Source organism: Canis lupus, chromosome 28 (assembly GCF_003254725.2).
Source record: "Canis lupus dingo isolate Sandy chromosome 28, ASM325472v2, whole genome shotgun sequence".
Lineage (NCBI taxonomy): Eukaryota > Metazoa > Chordata > Mammalia > Carnivora > Canidae > Canis > Canis lupus.
This window is the reverse complement of record NC_064270.1, coordinates 24,655,822-24,682,485: the sequence shown is the minus strand read 5'-3', so window position 1 is coordinate 24,682,485 and position 26,664 is coordinate 24,655,822. Positions and strand designations below refer to the sequence as shown.

Below are 26,664 nucleotides of genomic sequence, written 5' to 3'. Positions count from 1 at the left end.
CTGGTCCATCTCTATCCTCTCTACCTCCAGCTAGTCTCCCCTTCCCCAAGGAGAAAGCGGCTTCAGGCTCTGAGCATCTGCATGACAAGTGTAGCCAGTTAGAATTCAATGACATCATTTTCTGTGTTTTTTTTTTTTTTTCCATTTGTAATAGTGACAATTTCCTTTAAAAATAAATCTATCCAAATAGAGAAAAGGCAAGTATGTTTAATGGACATATTAAGAAACTGGCTTGGGCTTTAGCAAAACTTCATTCATGAGTAAGATTTGAAAACACTGAACTGATTGGTTAGCAATCTGGCAAGCCTCGATGCTTCTGGTGTTAGAAAGAAAAACTGGAGGGTCTGTGGAAGTTGCTGCCGGGTAGGAGTAACTTTATCTCCTGCCTGAAGCTGGAGGCTGAGACCACTGCCTCTTCTGACACCTTCCATACCACACTGAGCATTCTCATTGTTCTTGGGTAGCGCCTGGGGTGGTATCCTCTAGCCCAGCGGTCATGAGCATGGACCTGGCATCGGGCAGACCTGGGTTTGAATCCTGGCTCTGTAACCACCCAGGGCTGCCACCTGGGGCAGATTATTGAATTTTTCTATAGCTTAGTTTCCTGTCTGTCAAATGAGGATGACACGGTCCCTACCTCATGGGGCTGTTGGGGAACTTTAATGAGATCATAAACATCAGGCACATGATAGCTGACATATAGTAGAGACTTAATAAACTTAATGAATTGTTGTCACTATGATTATAATTATTAGCCATTGTTGTCAATGAGTTTTAATCTTTCTTTCTTTCTTTCTTTCTTTCTTTCTTTCTTTCTTTCTTTCTTTCTTTCTTTCTTTTTTCCCTTTTCTGTTTCCTTTTTCCTTTCCTTTTCCTTTTCCTTTTCTTTTTCTTTTTCTTCAAAGTGTGGGCATGATTGAAGAGAGCTCACTAAGCATAAACTCTTCCTGGGATTTGTTTGTCGGGTCACAGGCACGTCACACCAACCCCCATCCCTTCATTTTTCCTGGGATCCTTGCCAGGTCCTAAGCCAGAAAACCTTGTTATATTAATTATGAAGAAAAGCATGTTTTATTTAAAATCCCGGCTGCCGAATATTCTGCTGTGCTGTTTCTCTGTGACAGCGGCATTGCTTTTGCATTTAGGGAACCCTAATGAATTTAAAATATAAATATATCTGTGCCTATATACACATGCAATTTCCCGCGACCTGATTTCCCTAAATACCAGTGCACACCGCCAAAGCTAATGAGTTGGAATTTGCTTTGGATCAGTTAAAAAAAAAATGTATAAGAAGTCGCAGTGAAATTAAGCCCCTCTCTTTTCCGTAAGACTCTGTGTGGGTTCTAGCAAGAGGGAGGGACAATGCCCCTCCACGCCTGAAAGAGATTGGAACATTCTGGAACGTTGAGGCTTAGAAAGAGGTGGCTTGTATCTTCCTGTCAAAGGCCTGGGTCAGTCCTGCGGGCCATGTAGATTTGGATGCTTAAATTTATCAGACACTGAACCCAGTTACCTGACCATCCAAAATTGGCTTCAACCCTTCAACATCTACAGTGTTTCTGCATCGTAACAGACAAGCTGGGTTCTCTCTCTCTCTCTCTCTTTCTCTCTCTCTCTGTCTCTCTCCAAGCTAGAGCCCAGCAGATAATGTATATCTGTCAAGTAAAAGGATGTCAATAGTAGAAAGTGGTAGGGCCTATAGACTTGGGGGCTTGAACTTCTCCTAAAAGTAGGAATGATAGCCCCTCATCTGGTTGATGCCAAGCAGGAATGTGAGCCCCATGTTACTAAAATATCTGGTTTTCTAGAAAAGCTGGGAATTTGTATTTCTACGTGAAACGTTCTGATTTGCAAATGTTGCCAAGCAATTGAAAAGAAATCAAAATACTCAGGCTGACCCTCTACCCACCAAGTAAAACTCGGGCTAAGAGCAGAATGTACCCCAAGGTGCCAATCGGCAGACTCAGACCTATTCAGAAATTTCTGCGGCGCTTCACCTGGGAGGATACTAGAATTCTTAGGTCCAAACTCTAGGGCTTAAAAAGTCTAGAATGCCTGGTATGCCTGAGTGGCTCAGCAGTTGAGCATGTGTGTTGGACTCAGGGCCTTATCCCAAGGTCCCAGAATCGAGTCCTGATTCGGGCTCCCTGTGGTGTGCCTGCTTCTCCTCTGCCTTGTGTCTCTGTCCCTCTCTCTGTGTCTCATGAATAAATAAATAAAATCTTTTAAAAAAATAAAATAAATTTTAAAAAGTCCAGACATGGGGGCAAACACTCTGGGAGAGGAGGAGGCACTGTCTTCTGTCTTCTCTGGGGATGGGCCAAGCTAAGTAGGACAGGCCTGAACAAGCCTTGTCCTCTGGCTTTTGACCCTCAAAGAGGTCAAATTCCATTATGGTGGAGGCCAGTGGCACCCATAAATCACCCAAGAACCACAGCAAGAAGAGATTTCTGAGCCCTGATGGTAGTGTCCTTCCTTCACACAGCTGAGTGGGCTTCCTGTGATGGAGAAGGAGTTGGACACACCTGGGCCTCAATCCTGGCTGGGAAGTCAGTGTAACATCTCTGGGTATGTTTCTCATCCATAAAATGGGGACAACCATACAAAGCTGTTCTGTTTATCAAGGAAAACCAATTCTAACCCCGGCTGGGAAGGACGTATGGATGAATCTCTGGTGTTCATGGCGATCACATTTGACCTATACCTCTTTGGATCATGGATGTCTGAATAAAAATCTGAGTTAAAGATGAGCTTATAGAGAAGGCATTGTAAGGTTTGCTGCATGACCTAAATTCATGAGAGAGTGTCCATACATCCTTCCAAAGGATAGTGACCAGAGGCCCTGTGACTACTTTTAAAAGTTTTGGAGGCAAAATGGAGTCCGTGACACCAACCTGCAAACCATTCCCTGGTCTAAGAGCTTCCTGTTCCTACACGGAGGACCATGACCCTGGTCAACACTCCAAACACTTGGAGATCCATGCCAGCTCTGTGGACAGAGGAAATCTCATCGTTAGCCAGGGTCCAGGCAAAAGACCTGGTCCAGACAATGAACAGCAGCCCATAGCATTGCTACTTCCCAGCTGTATGACTGGAGGCCAAGCTGTCCATTTTCTCACCTGTAAAATGGGAGCGATAATGGTACCTACTTCTTTGTGTCCTTCCGAAGATGAATTGATACACTGGCTCACAGGATTTCTCATGAAATGATAGCAGTTGGTTATTATTTTTAGCTATGTGGGGTGGGTGAAGCTGCCCAGCCCATCTGGCTCTGTGACTCCTTCCCCCTCGCCCCCCCCGCCCCCCACCCAACGATGCCCCAAACTCTCCAAAGCATCTGAGCGAGTTGGCCACTTTCCCCTGGATGTCTGTAGCCTGGCCTGTGGAACGCAAGCCGCCTTCTCGACCACCTGTCTGGCACACATCTGGGGTAAGAAAACATTCCAAAGCCCTGAATCCTCTCTTTGGAACTGACTAAGCTCATTGCCTGAAGGCTATCTCTCATATTTTCTCTTTTATCCATTATTGACTTATAATTTCATTGCTAACCCTAAAAATTCACTGGGGCTTGCAAAAAAGGGATTTTTTGGGACCATTATCGTTTTGTGAACTTCAAACAGACTGCATCAACTCTCTCCTTGCCTGCAAACTTTAGGCTCTAATTCTTTCCGACTCATACTTTCTCTGGGCCCCTTGCGGGCTTCTGATAATTTCCACTTCTTCCTCTAGACCTGTGTGTTATTTCTGCTGGGTCTCAGCCCCCAGATGTCCAACGAGCAATCAAATGAGGCAGGGGCACTCATATACAAGTCACTATTGGAAAAGAAAACTCTCTCAGAGGTGGGGCACATGACAGGTTAATATGGGGCTAAGGTCAGTGTCTGAGGATAGTTTGCCGAAAGGGGAGGAGAGGCTCTTGTGTTTGAAGCATCTAATCGAAAACCTGAAACTGAATCTGCTTCCTACAGGGAAAGCTCTGTGGAGTAAAATGGGAAATAAAATGCAAAAGGATTTCACAAGATAAAGAGGTTATGACTATTAATTCAGTTCTCACCCCCTGCTCCTTCTCTATCCAGCCCCCTCCCCACAAAGGGGTGCCTACTGTCCATGCAAGACCCTCAAATGGCATTTCCTTACCCTGCTCACCACCACCTCCCTTGGGCCCAAGTTTAAGTCCCTGCCCCATCTACTAGGGTTCTGTGAAAAGGGAGAAAGAGTATTACCCAAAAAGCTTTCTCCAAAACGAATCCATCCAAGTAAATCTGTTGGCAGGATCATGTGCAACCAGTAGGATTCTCCTCTAGAGCCAAATCATAGGGCATCTTACTCTAGTGTCACCTGAAATGGCTAGAAAACTCTGTATGTCTGTCAACGTGTACAAGGAGCGTTGATAGATTTCAAAGGGTTCTCGGAGATCCATGCCAGCTCACAGCCCACATCTAAGCGGATTTTCTTGCCCCCAGCAGCTTAGTTAGAAGGCACTTATGGAGCCTCTGCTCCAGAAGGGCTCAAGTCAGTTGCATGGCCTCATGGAACTGGCTTCTCAACACCAAACAGCATTACAGGCATGCATTAACTCTAACAGTCAGGACGCCTTCAACCTGGCAACACCAGCCTTTCATAGCTGAGGTTTCTAGTCACTCCTGGCCAGTTGCTTTGGTCCTCCTCATAACCTCAGTCTCTCCAAAGCACACATTTGAAAAGAACACTTACCCCAATGGCTGTCTTTCCCACCAGAACCATAAACAGCAGAATATGGAGTTTGGACATCCTGGCAAGCATCTGTGCAGCTTAAGGACTCTTGTTTTGCCCTAAGTACAATTTCTTCTGTTGTCTATGCCTTTAGGATGGGAAAATGTCAGTCTCCAAGGATTCAGAAACAAATGAAGAGGATGCCAATTATTAACTAGGCATCAAATACTGTTTAATGTTTTGCAAACCAACTATCTTGATTAAACAAATGGTAACTTTGGAGCTGGGCTGAGTCATGGGGTGATTTCTTTTCTGGGGAGAAAGGATCCAAAAGAAAGTGGCAGAATTCAAGAACCCCAGCCCCCAGGGTGCACCCCAGGAGGGCCGCCGAGTGTTCTGTGCAGAAGGTCCGATAGTTAACTAGCATCCCAGTTTCAGGATGAAAGCCCCAGATCGGGTAAAGCTTCTGCTAGGGGCCCTTGCCATTGCTGATTCAGACAGAATGTTAACAGAGTTCTGATTCATCAAAACTCAAACAGAATTAAGGCATGGATGGGCTCCTAATAACATCACACTTTCTATTCATGAAAGATAAAGGATGCAAAACTACTATTGACAAACATTGATTCTGGGCCCTTTGAAGCATTGCCCATGGTTGCTTGTTGGCTTCAAAAGTTTTCTTTCAAATCTCATTACATAAGGTTTTTACTTTTTAATTATTTTTTTCCTTTCATTGGAGTCTTTCTTTGATCAAGAGGGTGAAGAAACCACGACGCTCATATTTGGGGCCAGTTGTTTCCCGTGTTCCTTATTTAGCTACACTGGTTACGGGGGAGGCGACATAAAGCAAACATTACCTATTAAGCGTGGGTTCTCAGGAACACAATTGATTTCTTTGCTAGGCGTCATCTTGAGCTCTCGTAATCGCCTGACTGCCCACAGTAATCTATGTAAGGGCTCCAGGAATCCTCCGGCCTGAGTCCTGAATCCAAGCTCTGAAACCTGGCTGCCAACGGAGGCAAGTGCTCACCCCGGCCTCCTGCTCACCCATGTGCCATAACCTATTTGGCACACGCAGTCGGACAGCTCAGTGGGTGCTTCCACCATTGGAAGTCAGGTTGCCAGCCGTGGAGGGCCCCCCAGGCGCCAGCCCAGAGAAGACCAATGTCAATGCCTCGGCCACCAGATGTCCTTGGAGGACAAACCAAGTCACGCCATTTACCTCCTAAGTAACTCCAAATCTGTCTTTTCTCTACTTATTTTGTCTCTATTTTAGACAGCCATCAACTCACTCCCAGTCAACATCCACCTGACCTGCATGACATATGTATGCACTAGTCCCTTTTTCTGGAAAGTTCTTTTCTGAACTCACCCTATTCTTCCCCTAATCTTTACTCCCACCCTAACTCTGTTCTTAACTCCAACCCTAGTCACTCTTTAGCAAGTTTATTTAGTTAACTCACCTACCTAGTCAATGCATCTTTCTGGTCTCAGCACAGACATGAATTCCTTAGAAGCCCTGCTTGTGCTTTTTCTTCCTAGCCCTTTCCAAGATCGTCATCCTGTGCCTGCATCGCTCTTTCATTAACCCTTGTTCCCCGCTGTCCACACCAGACTGAAAGGTCCTGAGGGCAGGCTTCTGTTTTGTTCGCCATTGAATTCCTGGCATAGGTGCCTGGCACTTGCTTGGCCCACGGTAGTTGTTCAATAAATATATCTTAAATGAATAACCACTTTATTAAAGTGACAGTTGGGTACCTTATAACCAGGATACCTAAAAAGCAGAGCCAATGGGATGTGAAAAACTAAAGTATTTGTGAAATTTTAAAAACGCTCCAACTTGCACATGAAGACTACATTGATATCCATCAAATACGCACCGGTGATGTGCTATGAGCCAGGCGGGGACAGAGGAGGCAGACACGAACTTTGCTCTTAAGGAACACACATTCTGTCTGGAAACATGTGAACCATGAAAATGCAAGCCAGTTCATTTTTGTTAGGGATAGGTGTGAAAAGAGAAAGAAACAAGGTGACAGACCAGAAATCCTTGTGGCTGGGGGGTTTCTGTAGAGTGGAAGGCCGTGAGGGTGGTGATGTTTGTGAAGCAGATCACCTGTGTAGTGCTGAGGACACCGTTGATGGTTATCTGACCACAGAGCAAGGGCCAAAGAGGCAGAGGACCAAGAGTTTGCTGTTTTCCAAATTTAAACTCGGGACGTCGCAGCACCTGTATGGTTGGTAACAAGTAGAAATAGAAATTTTTGTCTGAGTCAAATTACTGAATGGTTCATGTGACTAGGGTGTCTCTTTTTCCTCCACAGCGGGGAGGGGAACTTGTGTAAACTAATGAGCTTCTGACTTTGTGGACAGAGTCTCAGAAAACAAACCAGAAGCTTTTCTTCCTGTGTCAACAGGAAGTGAGCTCAGTGTGCGTGCTGTCTTCTTAATCCGGATTAATTTCCCTGACATGTAATCTTCCCTTTATCTCAAGCAAAAAATAAACAATTTTGCTCTTTGTGTAATAATGGCAGGACTCCCACATTATTGTCTCTTATTTCCCTAAAGTTTGGTTATTACAACAATGTGAAATTGGGTAAATTTCTGCACATAGCCCTAAAGGAGAGAATTCTCTAAAAGAGGTGTAGTCCTTTTAATTTAGGAAGACAAATGTGCGCCCTTATTGTATAATATGTCTTTATCTGGGGAGTTGGAGTAGACCTACCTGGGGTCTCTGTTCTTTTGAATTCAAATGCAGAGCCTTTAGCTCTCATTCTGGTGCGGGTGGCAGGTGCAATCAAGTCAGGTCTGTTCTGTGTGAGCTCTGGGTGACATTTTCTCACGAGTTGGGTTACGTCCCACTGGAGAGAGCCTCTACCCTGCCTTGGATGGGCTTGGGACTCTGGTTCTTTATGGGATGATTATCCCATCCTAAGAGAAGCCTTCCTCACCATGCCCTTGCCAGAGACCCACTCTTCCAAGTACTGGGCGAGGGGTTGTTTTTGTACAGCAACAACTTGTTGTGCCTGAACCAACCTGTTTCGTGTTTATTCATGTTTAAGTAATAACAGTCTTCCTGCTGGGCCTTCAGAGGAGTGCCCATGAACAGCAGATGGAACTCAAAACAGACATGAGAGAGCCCCCACTCTGCCACAGCCCCACTGTGGAATGCTGTGGATGTCATTTATTCTCTCTAGGCCTCAGTTTTATCATCTGTAAAGTGGGGATGATATAGTTCTCACTTCATGGAGTTGCTGGGAGGTACACATGAGAGCACAGGGGTGTGCTTAGGGCAGCAGCCGGCCTACAAGAGACTTTGCAGAACACACTGCCTTTGATATCAGTACAGTCTTTTTATGGGATGCTACTTGCTGAGCCCCCAGACCCTCAGAGATGAAATGGCCCTGTGTTCAGTCAGTTTAGCCTCCAACCCGGAGAGGGAATGAGCCCCTTCTTGGGAGAAAACCTTATTTCATTTGTTCTCCCTAGGATAGGGTTCAGCAAACTTTTCCTGAAAGGACCAGATAATAAAAATTTTAGGTTTTTTTCTGGCCATTCATTTCTGTTGCGTGTCCTCAATCCTGCCACTGTGGCATAAAAGCGGATGCAGAGAATGCTTATGCCAGTGAGCATGGCTATGTCCCAAGAAAACAGTATTTACAAAAAAGGCCATGGCGAGCTGCCTGGGTGGCTCCATCGGTTAAGCATCAGACTCTTGGTTTCTGCTCAGGTCATGATCTCAAGGTTGTGAAACCGAGCCACATGTTGGGCTCCGTGCTCAGCATGGAGTCCGCTTCAGATTCTCTTTCCCTCTGACCCTCCCTCCACCACGCTCTCTCTGTCTCTAAAATAAATATGTTAATTAAAACAAAAAGAAGAAGAAGAAGGCCATGGCTTGTGGAGTCTACTTGAGATTCTCCCTCTTCTTCTGCTCCTCCTCCTGCTCATGCATGCTCTTTATTTCTAAAATAAATGAAAAAATCTTAGAAGAAGAAGAAGAAGAAAAGAAAGAAGAAGAAAGAAAGAAGGAAGAGGAAGAAGAAGGAAGAAGAAGAAGGAAGAAGAAGAAGAAGAAGAAGAAGAAGAAGAAGAAGAAGAAGAAGAAGAAGAAAGAAGAAGATGACGACGATGACGGCCATGGCTTGTGAAACACTGATCCAGGAGAAGGTGATGGGATGCACCCAGAACATCCACTGCACAACTTGAAGGGGCCCCTGTGGAGACACACCAGAAACAGGGGAGGGGTCTGAGCTGCTGTGGCATCATGGGCCTCAGAGTGTCCCTGCAGAAGTTATGCCTCCTGTTCCAGAATCCTCAGAACTTTGTGGGATGCGGGGGCTAATGATGATTGCTCATTCATCCCACAGGTATTATCAAGCACCTACAACATGTCAGGCAGAGCTGTAGAGGACAAAGGAGACAGACCACGTGCCAGCCTCTTGAAGTTCCATTCTTGTAATGATGCTCGCTCAGAGTCACATGGCTGGGCCTCCATTAAATTTTTTTAAAAATATTTTTAAAATTTATTTATTTATTGATTGATTTACGTATTTATTTATTTATTCATTGAGAATGTGAGAATCTCAAGCAGACTCGGTGCGAAGGACAGAGCCCAAAGTGGGGCTTGATCCCATGACCTGAGATCACAGCCCCAAGCTGAAATCAAGAGTCAGATGCTCAATTGACTGAGCCACCCAGGCCCCCTTCCTTTAAATTCTTAAAGTCATCCCTAATCAGAGAAGAGAAGGCATCCTGTAGAGAAGTGCCACCATTCCTTCCCATCGTTCCTGAAGGCCCCTGCTTAATCTATTAACTTCAGGGGCACCCTCCTTTGGAGGGAAGGGAACAGGAGAGATGCCTTGTTAACTTGGCATGGGGTGGGCAACCTTTCCCCGTGCTGCCCCAAATCTCCCCAGTATGTTCATGTCCACTGTAAACTCGTTGGTCTTGCCCACCCCATTTTCTGACCTAGGAGATACTAGGATGTCCACCACCCCACTGTGTTTGTAAAAGGAAACCAGCATTTATGGAGCAGCTTCTGTGTTCCAGGTGCTTTTATAACCCTAAGTTCATATCGTCTTTATAACTACCCCCACAAGGTGATTTGATCCATTTTACAGTTAAAGAAACCTGTGCTCAGAGAGGTTCAATACATTGCCCAAGGTCACCCAGCTTGAGATGGAGCCATGTTTGAAGCTCCTCCCACCCGACTGCGTAGACTCCAGGGTCTTGGGGTAGAAGCTTTGCCATTTACTCCAAGCCACCTAAAACTTATGGAACAAAGCAACATGTCTGAAAGCAAAGTTTTTCCATTGCCTGGCCAATTTCCACATTCTCTCCATCCTGGCTAGTACATACTATTAGGGGTGGCGATGTGCCCAGTGCGTAGTACAGAAACTCTGCCCTCCTCCAGCAACAGCCACTATTATTTGAGGCTGGGTTTCCTGGGAAACAGGTAGAGATATTGAAATTTGTGGGCAGGAAGTTTACTGGGGGAGTACTCTTCGGATCAATGCCCATTGTGGAATGAGGGGAGCAGGACAGGTAGAAGAAGTTGGGCTGCAAAGTGATCACAACAGAAGCCCATCCCATGAAAAGTTCTAGAGCTGGGCTGGCACTCAGTGTTGTCCTGCCTGAGCCATGGGGTAGGCCCTTGTACTGGGATCATCCCATCACTGGACATGGGCTATCCTCATGGAAGGAACCTGACTTTGGTCAAGGCAGCTCTGGTTAAGGGTAATTCTCCAAGAGGAATTCAACAGAGGTCCTTCAGGAGCCAACCCTGGGCAGCTGAGAGAAAGAGGGCTTTGTGAAGAGGAATCTGGTGGCACACCACAACATCCACTCCAACTATTGAATGGAAATTTACCTTGCATTGCTTAGTTGGAAAATCCAATTCAGGAAACATGAATGGCTCAGTCCAGTTTTGGATGAGCATCCCCGGTCTATCGTTGGTCTAATTCAAGATGGGTGGAGCCACAAACATGGCCAGGCCAGTCCAGGTCCATGGAGCAATTGCAAATGTTTATTTGGGACAATCAATATCAAGCAGAAAACCAGACTGCTATTATGGAAATCATAAATGCTACACAGTTAATAAGCCACCGTTACAAATTTATAGCTAAGCTCCCTGTTGGCTAAAGATAAAGGAAAACCCTGATTGTTTGGCATGATTTTCATTAAACTTAAGTGAGTTTTACAAGAAAAATAAAGGTGGTTTTTTTTTTCCCCCTCTATGGTCCGCTCCAGATCAATTTTGATTAAAAAAAAAAAACAAAAACCCAAACCCCTTATGATCTGATGAACACAGGTTGGAGTTGGGTAAACAGGATGGGGAATTCCACTGCCATGCTGGCAATCTCTGGCCAAAATGACCCTGGTCTGTGGTCATTGGTGGTTCTGTTTCTTGTGATCTACGAGATTTGGAAAGATACACGAACCATCCATGCAGCACAACTGTGTGACTTCCAAGTGCAGCACAGCCCAATATGAATTAAACACCTCAGGATCTTCACACAATAATTGATCTGCCCATTTGTAGTTCTTTCTTGTCTTTAATCTTTCAGCAGGGCTTCAATCTTCCCTCTCATATTTTAAATTTCCTCTGTTCAGTGGTTGTCTATGGCAGTGAGTGTATTTTTTTCCCCCGATCTCTCCCATCCCATCAATCAGTTCTGCAAAAACACAAGTCCGCCCCCTTGGATCTTCAGGCTCACAAAGAGCTATCACCTGGGCTGTGTGATGCTTCTTGTTCTAAGTGCACCTTTGATTTATTAAACATTTTTGAATAAAATCCTGCATACGTTTTGCATGTTGGGAAGCCCTCCACCCCCCACTTCAGAGTAATAGAGAGCCTGAAAGAGAGGAGGGATCTTGAGATTTGGGTGTCTCTTTCTGTCTAGACTTGTCGGCTTTCTGAATAGAATGTGCTATTTTCAAAAGCCTTTTTCCTTTTGGGGGGTGGCACACCTGTGAGCACCCCTCTAAAGTGTACTTCTAGACGCAGCCTGACATTGACATCTTTTCTAAGCATGTTTGCTTGCTAGTTCTGTGTTGTGGCAGCAAGAGCCTGGGTTGGCATTAGAGCCAGCGGCAAAGCCACACACTTGCTGTGTGATCTTGAGCAAATTTCTTGATCTCTCTGAGCCTGTCTCAAATAATTTTTTGTGTGAATTAAATGTGATGATGTATGTGAAGGAGTTAGACGTGAAGTGGAAACAACACCCACATACACACACAGGTGTGTGACTTGTCCCCTTGAATGATGCATTCTTTCACTCATTTTGGAGGAAATCCTTCATTGTGGGGTCCTGTGGCATTCTAACATGCATAGAGACTTCCATCTGCCAAGGGAAATCCCAATAGGCAAATCCACGAACAGCTATAAAACCAGGTCCCCACTGAGGCCAACTCTGAGCCATGCAGGATGCAGAGATTGGAAGAAGGCATATTGGAAGAATGGTAGGTGCAAAGTGGGTCCCACTGGTCATTACAGAGTAACTCTGCTAACGCTCACACCTAACCACACACTCCAACCTCCTGTGATTCAGTAAAACCAGTTGCCACACTGGTAATTACCATCCTTCACCGACAGGTGTTCTGGTGTCTTTCTGAGGCTAGAGTTTGGAGGATGAACCACACTTACAGCCTCTACTTTCAAGGCCCTCACCCCCAGGACCCTGCCCCCAGAAGCTAAAGGGGAGGGGGGCTCCCTCTCCATAGATCCGACTTTAGTTTTAGCGCCCTCTTGTGTCAATGTGGTCCCTCAGCCAAATCAGCCACTTCCTGAAGCCTTCCCCACCCCCACCCCCTTTTTTTTTTAACTGTAAAATGTAGTTCATTCTGCTAGTTTTGCCAACGCGGTGATGAAGGGCTGGAATGCTTCATGATCGCCATGGCCTCCCAAATGTAAGAGTTAGTTCTTCCCCTCGCCCTTGCCGATCTCCCTCTTCTCTGAACTGTAAAATATTGATTTGGGTGCTGCCATGTGCCTTGGACCTCACCCAGCAGCCACTTCTGCATTTGCGCTTATCAGTTGGCCTGGAGACAGGTGATTTTTGTCTGGAATAACCTCCTTTCTCCAGACTTCATTTTCTCCTGCGACCTCCGGGGGGTGTGCTTCCTGCAGCTCACAGACCTCAATCCTCATACGTCCTCCCCCAGCCCCGGCCCCAGGCAGGGGTCCCTACAAAAGATGCAGGTGATGAGTCGGTCTGTGTGTGAGCCTCCCAAGTGTCTCTCACGTCTCTCTTCTCCGCCCCACCCCCCAGCACCACCACAGTGTAGCTTGCACCGTCGACAACCCAACCTGGACCTTCGCGGCAGCTCCCAGCTTCTGCGCCCCATCTTCAAACTCAGCCTTCACTATGCCAGACCAGCCATCTCCTAAAATGCCATTCTGGTTGTGTCACTCCTATCTGTTCAAAGCTCATCAGAGGAGCCTCATTGCCTACAGGACAGAGTCCAGACTGCGTAGTGTGACATAGGAAGCTCTGGCCCTTGGACACTTGTTTACTTAGTCCTCGATCTCCTGACATGCATCCTACACACCCAGCTGAAGCTCCTGTCACAGGCCCATCTGATGCCTACACTTATTTACACTCATGGTTCTCATGACAGAAAAGTCTCCTACCTCTGGCGTTGGGAGAACTCCATTCTTTTTAAAAACTCAGCTCAAGAATTTTGCTCGGTGACATCTTCTCCCTCTAAGAGTTGGAGTCTTCTAACTACTCTGAGGATTCCGGGAGCATCGTGTGCGTTTATGACCTTAACACTGTGGCGAGTCACACCTGGGGACTCTTCGGGGCTGAGACTGTGATTCTCTCGTCTTTGGGTATTCAGCACGTGGCACACAGTAGGTGCTCAATAATTGGTGGCTGAATGAAATGGAAGTGTGTATGTCACTTTAGGGGTATGTGAGATCACAGGGATCACAGAAGGGGGGGAAGGAAAGAGAAGAGGGATGAAGGCAGGCTTAGACACCAAGCAGTGGGGCGCCCTCTGGAGATGACAGGTCTCAAACCGAGTCTGAGCCCATTCAGATGTTCTCCTTGACCTCTGTCCTTGCAGACAAGTAAAGAGAAGTGGCAGCAACAGCAAATAAACAAGGGGAGCATTTATCGGTCTGCTCGCAGGAATTGTTTCTTTCAGACACAGGCTCCCAGGAATCCCCTGGCAGTACTCGTGTTCCTGCCAATTCTGGCTCCAGCTGCCTCCCACCCCCGCCCACTGGCTCCCACGCAGACCTCGGCTGTGGGCTTGTCTTGTGGGTTGGTGTTCGCACGTAGGAATGGTGGAACTAGGGACTTCATTTTCTAGCTAACTGATCTGGGACTGGTCAGTTATCCAACCAATGGGGACCAAGGAGTGATGATTGAATCAGATAATATTCATGAAGGTCTTTGCACAGTACTTTGCATGCAGTAAACACTCAATAAATGTGCCCGTTGCTTACCTGGGCCACCCAAAAGCAAGACGTTCGACCGCCACAGAGAAATGGACATCTTGCCAGGCAAGATCATTAATACACTTTACGTAACATCCTAATGGTTCTTTTATGAGGCTGCATTCTTCATTTGATTCCTGCACTTGATTATGGTACCTAAGGAAATCGCAAGAAAGCTGTATTATATCTGAATTCATTTCTAGAAAAAAATTATATTTTCTGAAAGCCAAGTATATTTTGTGACTGGATTTGGGGCTCTGCGATCACAAGGAGGCCAACAGACTGCAGAGGTCTTCAGATCTCTTTCTAGATACAATTTCCTCCAGCCTTTCTTATGAAACCAGTTCTCCCATATGTCCTTCACAGAAGTATCTTTCCAACATTTATGCTGCAGATGGCACCAGCCCCAGAAAGGGACACATTTATGTGGAGAGCTATCAGAAGTTTCCAAGATTTTGAGGAATCATTGATTCACCAGGGATATTTGAATCAACTAGTCAATTCCTCGTTTTACATGCATGCACGTAGTACAGTGCTAGAGCCAGCCCCTACCGGCTCCCAAGAGCTGATTGCAGCATCTCTTCTCAAGCCTACATTTGGTAGCATCACATTGGTAGCTTGAAATCAACCATATGGGAACATTTATGTCCCAGAAATTGGCAAATGCTACAGATCAGGGCTCCCCCACCCTGGAGAGCGAGCTGTTAAGTGTTCACCAGCATGCAGCTGGACCCAAGGGAAAGGGGAAACACAGAGATCAAGTGACTTTCTCAAGGTCATACAGCTCAGTGGCTTAGAAGAGAAATGACTGAGTGGGAATTTTTAGAAGATGAAAGACTTGTACTGGGTATTTAAGGGAATGAAAAAAGAAAAGAAAAGAAAAGAAAAGAAAAGAAAAGAAAAGAAAGAAAAGAAAAGAAAAAAGAAAAGAATAATGACCCCCAAAATATCCACACTAAAATTCCCTGGAACTTGGAACCTGCAACCTATTAATATGGCAAAGGGGGCTCTGCTAATGTGAGTAAGGGTATGGACCTTGGAATGGAAAGATCATCTTGGATTATCTGGGTGGTCTCAATTTCTTAAAGGAATGAGTCCTTAAAAGCAGAGGACTTTTCCTGGCTGGGTCAAAGGGATGAGATGATTTTTTAAAAAGGAGAAATTCAGAGTGTGAAAGAGACCAGACTTTGAGGGTAGAGGGAAGAGGGCCATGTGCCAAGAATGGGGTGGCCTTTAGCAGCTCAGAGATGGCTGGAAGAGGTTAATCAGCTTGTCTTCCATCCAACTGCTAGTCAAGGAACTAGCCAGAATGTGGACCAAGGCACGTTGGTTCTGTAGCGCCCCTGCTCCCCAAGGCAAGCGCCTTCCAGAGCTGGGGGCTGGCTCAAACCTTGCGGTAATCAGCCCCCATGACCCTACCAGGCCCCTCGGGCTGACCCCAGCCACGTTCGGCCATCACAGGTGACTCTAGTGCCTACAGCTCCAAGGAGGGAAGCGTGGCCTCGAAATGCTGCACAGTTCAAGTTTTGACAGACACCACTAGCTGGAGAAAGGTTCTTTGGCTTTGATGGGAGGCGAGATCCCATCCACACAGTTCCGGGAGATGGCTTTGCTCTGAACAGATAACTCAATATAAAGAACAGGAAAAAAACGGAGGGGTGGAGGGAGGGGAGAGGAAGAGAGAGGGGGCGGGGCGAGAGGAGAGAGTCAGGATTTCACAGAGCCCAGCCCCAAGGAGACACTCTCTGATGACCAGGGGAAAGGCTTTGAAAGTGGAGGGGCTGGGCCTCAAACCCGGTCCCTGAAAGTGGGGGTGGATCCCGGCAGAAATCACATGGGGACCCCTGCTGTGGAGCCGGGGAGACCGGGAAAGAGTTCAGGTGATAAAAAAAAATGTTAATAGAGGACTGAAATGCATCTGGCTGTAATTCCAGCCTTCAGGCCCCCAGTCTGAAATCCCGGGAAGAACGCTGTCGCGCTGCTGCTTCTCTCGCCCAGCCGGACCCCACCCGCCGGGGGGGTGATGCTCAGAGCCTGTGCACCATTTGTTGTCTGTGATGTGACAGTCACCATTTAAATGCGCCCTAGCAGGCACCTTGGTTTGAATGCCTCTTCTGCTAAGCACCTTCCTTCCTCCCAGATCCCCGAACCATTTGGTAGCCACAGATGATACCATCTGGAGAGAAGATGGACCCTTCTCCCCAAGAAAGATGGGGTGTCCATGGCTCTCGTTAGGACAGAGGAACCCACATGTTTTCCACCTATTCTTTGGAAAGGACATCTTAAAGCACAAAAAGGGTTGTGTCTCTTCTGCTAAAATCTTTGAGCGCCTTCGGATTGTGCTTAGACTGGCATCACACTCCTTACTTGGTCAACCAGGCTGACAAAGCCTGGTCCTCGCCTCTGGCAACCTCACCTTGGACCCTTCTCCCCTTTGCCTGACACGCACCAGCTGTAGGGCTTCCCCTTAGTTCCTTAAGGACACCCTGTTCCCCATTACTGCCACAGGGCCTTTGCACATTCACTTTCCTCTTCTCTATCCTTCCTTGAGGCTGCTCTTCGCATGCTGAGTTCTTTGTCTTCTGTGGTCTCCGCTTAAGTGGCTAGTGGCATTTCTTCTCAGAGAAGGGCAAGGTCTATTATTTTCCATCTTGACATCCTTTAAGGCACTTTTATACCATGTAGTTAATGTATTTATTGACTGTCCCTTTCAAAGTCCACTTAAGCCTCTTTCCCAGAGTTCAGGCGCCTTGTCTGTCTTGTACACGCCTGTGTTCTCAGTGTGTAAGCACAGGGTGGTAGCTCAATGGGTATTTGTTGCATCCATGAGTGGCTGAAGAAGGACAGGAAGCAGAGAAGCAGAGGTGGGAACTGCTGCAAGAGGAGTGAGAATTATCCTAGTAGCTATCCTTGGGGGTGACTGTCCCTGAGGGTGACTGTTTCTGAGGGTGACTGTTCTTGGAAGTGATTATATCTGGGGATGACGATTCCTGGGGGTAATTGTACTTGGGAGTGACTGTATCTGGGGGTGACTGTGTCTGGGGTGGCTGTTCCCAGGGGGTGACTGTATCCATGGGTGTTGTATCTGGGGGCAGCTGTTCCTGGATGATGACTGTGTCTGGGGGTGACTGTTCCTGGGAGTGATTGTATCTGGGGGTGACTGTACTTGGGAGTGACTGTTTCTGAGAGTGACTATTCCTGGGAGTGACTGTATCTTGAGGTGATTGTGTATGGGAGTGACTGTGTCTGGGGGTGGCTGTTCCCCAAGGGGTGACTGTATCTGGGGACGACTGTTCCCAGGGGTGGCCATTCCTGGGAATGACTATTCCTGGGGGCGACTGCTCCTGGAGGGGGTAGGATCACAGACTCAACAACCAGGAGCTGGCTGGTGAAGAGGGAAGCTTATGGGAGGGATGATCCATGCGGACAAGTAGCAGCAGCCTGTGCTGGATTTGCTTCTAGGGTGTTTTGTTTCTAGTCTTTCTCTTGGCATCTGACCACCCACTGGCAGATGTGCATGTAGGTGAAACGGGGGGCAAACCTTGATCCCTTCATTTTATCTGGGCCAGTTTCCTGGGCTGGGGACACCAGCTCCTTGTATGTTTTCATCTCTCTTTTTGCTTATCTATGGGACAGCAGTGAAACTGTGTGTGCTTAATTCCACCCATCCAACCAAAGTTTTTCAACTATTTGCAGATTGTGTAGATGAAGATATGGTAAGAGATGATGAAAGACAGGAAAGGGAGACACAACGGCTGATACATACTCACACAGAGATGTATGTAAATAGTATATATTTTAAAATAGCTCGGACGCATGCAGTATTTAGACGAAGGTGCCAACAAAGGAAGTCAGACTGTGCTTCAGCTCTAGCAGGAGGAAGGCAGGATGAGGGGTGGTGAGTGTTCCTCAGTGAGCTAAGTCGTCATCTATCCAAGTATAAGCTCCGTAGATAGAGCGCATCATCCGTAAAGCAAGAAGTGGTAGTTAAAGCAGAATATTTGGAGATGTGGAGGTGATCCTCAGAAGAACTGAAAAATGAAGCAATTTTAAAATTTCAGAAGTTGCCTCTGGGCTTGAAAGAGGAGAGTTTTTCATTCGACGCCCCTGAATGCTATTATTTTTTTAATCATGCAGTACGTCTGACTTGGATATAATTTTTAAAAATTGTTGTACATTTCAGTGGGTTTGATAAACAGTTTAAAATATTTTATATTCCCTAAAATATTCATACATTTAATTTTTCCCCCCAAAAGGTAAAAGGTAAAATTGCAGCAGGAAAAAGGGAATAAGCACAAAGGAATGTGTTGGGTGCCGCATAAAACCTGGAAAATGAGGTAGAAATGTTGACTCCCCCTCGTTGTCCCTTTCCCCAGACTCCTAAGGCAAGTTGCTTGGACCATTGGCTCTTCTGGCAGGTTCCCCCCATCCTTCCCCCACTCGGCACTCCTGGGGATATCCCCGATCCTGGAAAGGCACGCAAGCCCAAGACCCTTCCTCAGGACCTGATTGTGGGTGGAGAAAAGGGCTAGTTACAGAGAAGCCCAAGGGACCCTGAGCCCAGTCACAAGCAGCACTTGAAAACTGACGTGACCCTGAGGCTCCCAGATCCCTTTCAGGGGGGTGTCCCTCCTTGTGCTCACAGAGCCTGGGTGATTGAGGACTGGGAGCCAGCATCTTGGGGGCACCTTCCCCATGTGGCCTCTATCTGTGGTTCTCCCCTTCCTATGGACCTGCCAGGACCCGCAGACCTCACTCCTCTTTTCCGTGTCCACGCAGGGCTCCCAGACTGGTCTGAAACCACCAGGCATGCCTCAAAGTTCCAGAAGCAGATGGGAAGACTGTAGCTCTTCCTTCGGCCAGGAGCCGTCTGACGCCCTTCTGATGATTACTCTTTCCCTCTTCTTTCTGGACTTTTAACAGCTCCATGGCCCTTGGAGCCTCTGCTCCTGCCAGCCCCCTCTGCAAGCCTTGCCTTGCCCTGGTTCAGTACATCCCTGCCCCTGCCAGCTGGGGCGTGCTGTGTCCCCCCTGCAGACGCTGCAGCGCAGTCTTCCTAGGTGTCATTATGAACTCATGTGGCTACTATCTTAAGTCACCTCCTCCAAAGGAGCATGGTCCTCTTGGAAGCTCTCCGCTCTCTTGAATGACCCACAAATTCCAGTCAGGCCACATTAATCATGTTGGGACCCACCCACGTCCTGTTAGCCCCTCTGATGGCAACCTTCAGCCTTCAAGCATAGGCTTGGAGGAGTCCATTGCACCTAAGGCCTGCCTCTCCCAACAAGGCAGAGGTCTTGGGCTTGGAAACCAAGTTTGCCACAACAGATGGGTTGGCGTTGTCGTGTGTGTATTAAAGTCCTTTGCAAGTAGACTGGAAGCAAGCCCGTCCTGTTGGGCTGCTCAGTCTTTGAAGAACCCAACACTCATGATTTTAATGGTGTGAGAACAGGTGGCGCCCAGGCTGAGAAGGAGAGATGCGCTGGTGGTTCAATAGAACATGTGAGCATCACCCATGTGGCCACTGCTCCTGTGCCTTTCCATCTCCTGCTTCCCCAGGGCTGTCCTAAGGAAACTCTCACCCTCTATTTGTCCTCCAAGGGCTTGTCTTTCTGTCCTTTGGCTGCAGGGAAAGGACACACTCCTCATTTCCACAAACAGCTCAATGCGGAGCTTTTCAGAGGGGCTTTCTCTTATCTGGGCTCTCTTTCTCAGAACAATGTTCGGGGCTGCTTTCAATTTGGGGATTAAGCTAACCGAAGTACAGAATCCACTTCTCTGCATGGAGAATGCTCTCCTGTGTGCTGTTTATCTGTCCTCCTCCCACGCCCCTCCCTGTTTCACCCTAATCTTTGGAGCTTAAAAAGGCTTACAATGCTTCTTAGGCGCGAATAGTTCTTATAAGGCAACTATTGATGAGCTAGACAGAAATGACTTCAAAACTTACTGTGTGAACTTGCTTCCGTGACTGCATTGCCGGACGTCAAGTAAAAGGGGGGAAAGAAGGTCTTCCTGTTGTCTCCCATTGTCAACTGTTTTCCTCCTGCAGAAAGGCTGGCCATCATCCGGATGCTCAGATGCAGGACCTTGAACCTGACCAATGAGTAGGGTCGAGCAGCCTCTCCCTTCTCCCTTTGCCCTCTCTGCTAAAATGGTGACAGTGAGCACAACAGCTCCGCCCGGCACAGCCCACGTCCTGGGTGGGCACCCTGACCATACCCTGGGAAGAGAAGCTATTCCTTTCACACCACCCTTCAGCTTCTCATTCCATCAGTGACAGCAACATGGCCTGACTGCCCCCCACCCACCCATCCCCTTATCCATGGGTTCGCTCTTCTGCAGCTTGAGTCACCTGCAGTCAAACTGGGTCCAACAGCAAATGACACTCCTCCGACGGATCATCAGAAGGTCGATGGTAGCCTCACACTATGTCACAGTGCCTGGGCCATCTGGGCCAATCATCTCACTTCATCTCAGCATGCGGGCATTTGATCATCTCACATCAGCACAGAGGAAGGTGAGTACAGGACAATACGATGTTTCGAGAGAGACCACATTCCGGTAACTTTTATTACAATATACTGTTGTGATTGTTCTATTTTATCATTGTTCTTGTTAATCTCATCCTGTGCCTAATTTATAATAAACTTCAGCACAGGTATGTGTGTATCCTTAGGTGTGTATTTTTGCATATGTGTATGTATGTATGTATATACTATCTGTGGTTCAGGCATCCATTGGGGGTCTTGGAACATATCCCCTGTGGATTCCACAATCCACATAATGTCCCCAGCTATTGTATTAGAATAGAATCTTAACCTCCAAGTTGCCCCTGGTGTTTTGGAAATGGCTTTGATATGCATTGTTTCACTTTCTGCTGCCCACGGCACAAAAAGCTAAGTATAGTGATTCCCATTTGTCAGATGAGGAGACTGAAGTTTGGAAAGGGGAAAAGACTTACATGAGGAGCTCAGTTACCGAGGTGTACTGTTAGGATGGAACCCAAGGTTTTGAGTTCACAGCCCTCTCTTGGCCCATTCCTGGTCTAACTGTTGCCCATAGCGATGAGTGAGGCTGTGAGCTGAGTGACAGTGCGACCTTGGGCAAAGCAGGGCAAAATACCTTTTGCAGTAATTAGTAAAAAGAAGCTCCATGAATCCATCCCAACTCAAATCAATTGGAGACTCCATTCAATAGGATGGGAAAGAGAAGGACCCAGAAGAAGGTATCTCCAAGCTAAAATGAACATGCAAAGAACAATTTATCTTCATGAGTTAAGGGAATTAGGATCCAGTGACTTCCAACGGAACACCAGGACAGGTGAGAGCTGACCCTGAACATGAGAAGCGGGGTGGGAAGGAAGGGCAAAGCCTGATGATGGAGAGAGTGCTGAGCATCCTTGGGGGAAGTAGAGGCTAGAGGTCTCCCGTGAATCCCATGCCTTCCCCCTCACTCCGCATGTTTAGACAAGCTGGGCCGAAGGAGGACAGAGAATTTATGAAATGCTAACTTGCCTTCGCAGCCTCCATCAGCGCTGATCTCAGATGGAAACGGGAGGCACTAGTTTTGAGGTTTGGACCTTTGCTGCTGACATTTAGCTTTCGGATCCCCTACTGCCATCGTTGAGAAAGCAGCAAATGCCTGATGCTTTCTTTAAGACATTTGTGTATCTCCTGATGGGAATGAACAAAACTGGCACGAAGCGAAAAGAAGGAAGTCGGTAATAAGGAGACAGCCGAAGATCCCCGAATGGAAACCTGGGGCTGTTTGTCCTGAGTTCTGGGAGGAACGAGGCCCCGGCTGTCTTGTCTAAATCATCTGAGGAGCATGTGGTATCTACTCAGGGGGACTCCCGGAATACCCAACGGTGTCCTAATGAAATAATAATGGGGCATATCCTCTTCCCCAGCATTTCTACAGGGAGGACTCACCATTACCCCAGACAGGGATTAGGCCTAATAAATTACACTTCAGAATGCAGGATGCACACAAAATGTCAGGGCCACGTACACGTACGGATGGCCCTGAGCACAGAAAATTCATCATCTTGAGGTTCGACACACAGCAGGCACCAAGCAGCAGGAAGCGGCCTGGAATGTGTCCCAATTAAGTGGTTCTTGGAACACAGAAGGAAATACCAACAGGAGTGCAGGGAATGTTAACGACGGCTGAGTCCAAGGCTCCAAGGACTTGGATCCTGCCATCTTCCCAAGAGCATACTGCCCATGCTTGGCCCTAGATCTATCTTTCTCAGCCTTGGCACTGCTGACATTTTAGGCCATCTACTTCCTTGCTGGGGAGGAGGGAAGCTGTCCTGTGTATTGGGGATGCCTAGCATTATCACTGGCCCCTACCCATTAGATGCCAGTAGTACATCCCCTCCCCGCCCCCCCGATTTGTCATGACCCAATATATCTCTAGACTTCGCCAAATGTCCCCAGGGTGGGGCAAAATTGACCTCAGTTGAGAACCACTGGTCTCTACTAGGAAAGACAAAGTGTAATTTTGTTTCCCTCCAATGGTTTCTGGTCTCATTCGGAGTCTACCAAGCACTCCAGGTTCCTTCACCATCCACTGGTTCAGTGTCACCTGACATTTCTTCCCCTTCCTGGCTCCTCACCAGCCTCTCTGGCCAGTGTTTTCTTCTCTTTGTGTACCCAGCCGGCTCCCTTGTTAGCATTAGAGTACTTGCCTTTCACTCGGCCTGCAGTGCCTTTTGCACTACCTCTTCCCTAGTATCCACATGGCTCATTTCCTCATTTATTCAGATCTCTGCTCAAATGTCACTTGGAGACATCTTCCCCTGACTATTCAACTTGAAGGGTACACAACACTGTCACACTCTAGCCCCTATTCCTTATCATTCTTATCCTATGGGGACTTACCCTCCCCATAGCTCTATTCACGGCTGGCCATTCTCTATCTTCCTCATCAGAATGCACACACCTTGAGGACAGAACCTCGTGTGCAAGGTCACTGACTATATAGTTCCAGCCCTTCCAACAGAGTCTGGCCGTTGTAGGTACTCAGGAACCTGCCACTTGGATTAGGACAGAGCCTATGCCTGTACTGGTTACCCATGTGAATTTCTCAGTGCCACATCATGTTGAAGAGGGCTGTGGAGTTATGATGGGTGAATTCTTGCATGGTGTTCTCTCTTCTAGGTGTGAGTGGGGATAAAATAGAAATTAAAAGTAACCAAGCAAAGTGCATGTACTGGGTGCCTCCCTGGGCCTGACTCTTTGTGGACCCAAGAGGTAGGCTTGGGGTCAGACTGAGCTAGATTCAAATACATGCTGTGGGTCCTGGTGAAAAAGTCAGATATTGGCCATTGGATCTTTGGCAAGGTGTTTAACTCATATGAGCTCCAATTTCCTCATCTAGACAATGGGGATAGTGGCAGTCCCTTCCTGGGATGGATCTGGGGAGAACATGATATGATGCCTGGCAAAATGCCTGGCACATCCTGCATGCAGTGGAAGGCTACTCTTAGCTGTGTATAAACACGAGTCTGGTCCTCAAGAGATATACAGTTTCACTGGATACTGGGGAGAAGTTGAACGTTGAGACAGGTGGAAACGCTTCATTCCCAAGAGGGGCTGGAAGGCCTCAAAGGAGGGGAGGAAGTTCTGGGTACCAGGTAGTGTTCACCACAGACACAGGACAGAGGCCAAGAATATCCTTGGTTCATAATCATCTCAGTCCACGCTGCTCTTGATTCTCAAAACTTTCCCATTGTTGTCTGGTTTGGTCCTCACGACGCAGTAGAGCAGTCATCCTTTCCCCCCGTGAAGAGAGAAGTGAGAGGCACAAGGCTTCACTGATGGTGAGGAAGTGACAGGATCCAGACTCTATTCCAGATCTTCTGACTCTAAATTCATTCCAGATTTCAAAGAATCAGAATATGATAAAAACGCACTTAATCCTCTTATATGAATATGTGTACCCAACGCCTGGTGCTGGCTGCAATGCACCACGGGCTACACAAAGGATCCTGCTGGCATTGTCACATGTCATCGTCACAATGGCCCTGTGAAGGAGGTCGTCTCATCTATTCTTTGCAGTCAGGGAAGCTGAAGCCCAGGGAGATGAAGACATCTGCTCAGGGCAGCAGAGCTTATTGTATATGGAAGTAGGTGGCTCCCACTCTGTGCACCCCCTCTCTGCGAGCTTCTGCTGGCCCTCCGAGCAGAAGCACTCCGGTGTCCCATGTCCCCTCTCTTCCTATGATCAGTGCTGTTTGAATAGGTTGGGTGATGGTGGGAACGAGAAAGGGAGGAAGAAATGGCTTTGCACCTTTGACCTGGGCAAGTCTCACCAAGCCCATCTGCCCAAAGCCTCCTGAGGAGGAGCGAAGAAGGGGGCCTGGCCGAGCTTGGAGCTCCAAATCCGCAGGCAGCTTGCTTAGCGGGGAGACCGAGTGGTTCCTGCTGCCACCTGCCTCCTCCCAAGCCCTGAGCGTGAGGTCACCTTACCAGTGTGTCTTCCCAGTTGTGCCCATGGGTCTCTGAGCTTCCAGATATTTGGGGCTGTTTCAGCTGGGTGTCTGAGGTCTGCTCTCCTCCAGACTGCAGGTTTTTTGGAGACTGTGTCCATGTTGGCTCTGCATCCCCACCTTGCAGCGAGACTCCTGTCACAGAAGAGTGCTCAGTGAAACGGGAATCATGCGTGAATGAGTGGACAGCGGTCTTTCTTTCCATGGCCTTCTTGTGTCTGACGTGGACTCTGTGTGGACCCAGGGATACGACAGCATAAAGTCCCTGTGGGCCCTTCTCCAAGGGCCCTGTGATCCGAGATGCATTTTCACATTTTCTGTCCTCTACCATTTCTACCCGAGCTTTGTCCTAAGACTCTAAGATCCACCACCAGACCTTCATGCCAGCGGTGGCAAGAGAGTATCATCCAAGTGCATTTCCTTGGGTGTCCCTCAGCCAGCAATGAACCCTCTTAGCTCCTCCTGAGAACACCAACCCCTCTCTGCAGCTCCACTCCTGTCCTTCCCTTTCCAACAGCTTCTGTAGAGCTGACGCAGAGGTGGGAACAGTTGTCAAGCCCCCGGGTTACACGTCCAACAAGGAGAGCCATTGGGCTAGGTCCCTGGGCCACCTCCCCAGTTCCTCCACTGGTTGAGAGTAAGATGGTGTAACAGGGAACTGTTTACCTCTCCTATTAAACATTGTTTGGGGACGAGAAGAACATATGAGTAAATATAGGAATTAAAGACATTCTCTCAGTGTCCTATTTATCCCCAGGAAAGGAACAAGAAGATAAAAGAATGAGGGCCCTTAGAAGAATCCAGCAGCTTCCTGAGGGTGACTCATCCCTGGGAATATCTGATAAAAAGGCTCTTTATCTGGACACCTGGCACCATGCAGAATGTTCCACCGAGGTGGGCTCAGGCCCGAGAAAACAACACATACCAGGGATGCCTTTGCCACACAGCCTTTCCTCAGGTCAGGCTTCACACCGAGGCCCTTCCCCTCCCTCGGGTGTGGACCCCAGCCCTGGGGCACAGCTGGAGCACAGTGGTGATAGTATGGGCTCTGCCATCAGACTTCCCGGGTTCAAATCTTTCTTCTGCCACTCAGTTTACCTTAGTAGATGTTAGTTTGCTAATGTCCCTGGGCCTCCGTGACCTAACTGTAAAATGGAGATGACAGTCCCCTCACAGGTCACAGTGAGGGTGGAATGAGTTAGTATCTACATAGAACATTGCCTGGCCCTTTGTAATTGCTCAGCAAATATCCGATATTGTTAGTGTACTCTGAGTTTAATCCTCCTACAACAAATTGTCTTTCTGTCCTGAATACCAACCTATGAATTAGAACTTTCTAGAACCTTCTGGAATCTTCCCGAGTTTTAGTCTGCTGCTGGCCATCAGTGGTAGGAATTCTCCAAAGCGTCCTCAAGGATAGGGCCGGGGCCAAGCAGGGGCCCCCTTTCTGCTCACTCTCCTTGGTTCAAGGCCATCTTCTTTGGGTCAGTAGGGTGTCCTCACCTATGGGTCAAGGGGGCTGTAGCCCTGGTCTTTTGTGATGCCTCAGGAACTCCCACATCATGAAAACTTTGGTGGAAAGGGGAAGGACATGGGACTGCAGCCAGCAGAGCCCTCTAGACCCAACCTGGGGCACAAGCCCAAGGAAGATGGCCAGAAAGCTGTTCATCTCCTGGAGAATTCCAGAGGCCTCGCCCAGTTTGTCTTTTACTGGATGATGTAATGGACTTAAACAAAAGAAATGTGCTCTGCTGGTGCATACCAGTGTAGGGTTTCTCTGCCTCCCTCAGAGGACTTCCCAGAAATCATATCAGCCATGAAAAGATGCAATGATTGTTTAAAGTCTGTTCCAAAAAAAAAAAAAACAACAACAAAAAAAGTTAAATGATAAGATAAAAGGACGGCTCTCATACATTCAATGCTTACTACTGATCAAATTACTGGACTAAACCTTTATATACATCATTTTGTTCGATTACCGCCACAGCTTTGTGAACCAGGTACTCTATTAGCTCCATTTTATGGATGA

The 26,664-nt window shown here is 47.5% G+C and overlaps 1 protein-coding gene and 1 long non-coding RNA gene across 2 annotated transcripts in view; one reads left to right on the top strand and one right to left on the bottom strand.

Annotated features, from left to right (window-relative positions):
• HABP2 (hyaluronan binding protein 2) overlaps positions 1 to 4,886 on the bottom strand; it is a 32,699-nt gene extending 27,813 nt beyond the window's left edge. The window contains exon 1 of the mRNA XM_025467270.3: positions 4,717 to 4,886. Coding sequence (XP_025323055.1) covers positions 4,717 to 4,785 — 69 coding nt within the window. The 5' untranslated portion in view covers positions 4,786 to 4,886. The remainder of the gene's footprint in view (positions 1 to 4,716) is intronic.
• LOC118352725 (uncharacterized) lies at positions 2,301 to 26,664 on the top strand. The gene is made up of 3 exons (XR_004810342.2): positions 2,301 to 3,433; positions 20,483 to 20,657; positions 24,708 to 26,664. It is a non-coding gene; the product is annotated as an uncharacterized LOC118352725 (long non-coding RNA).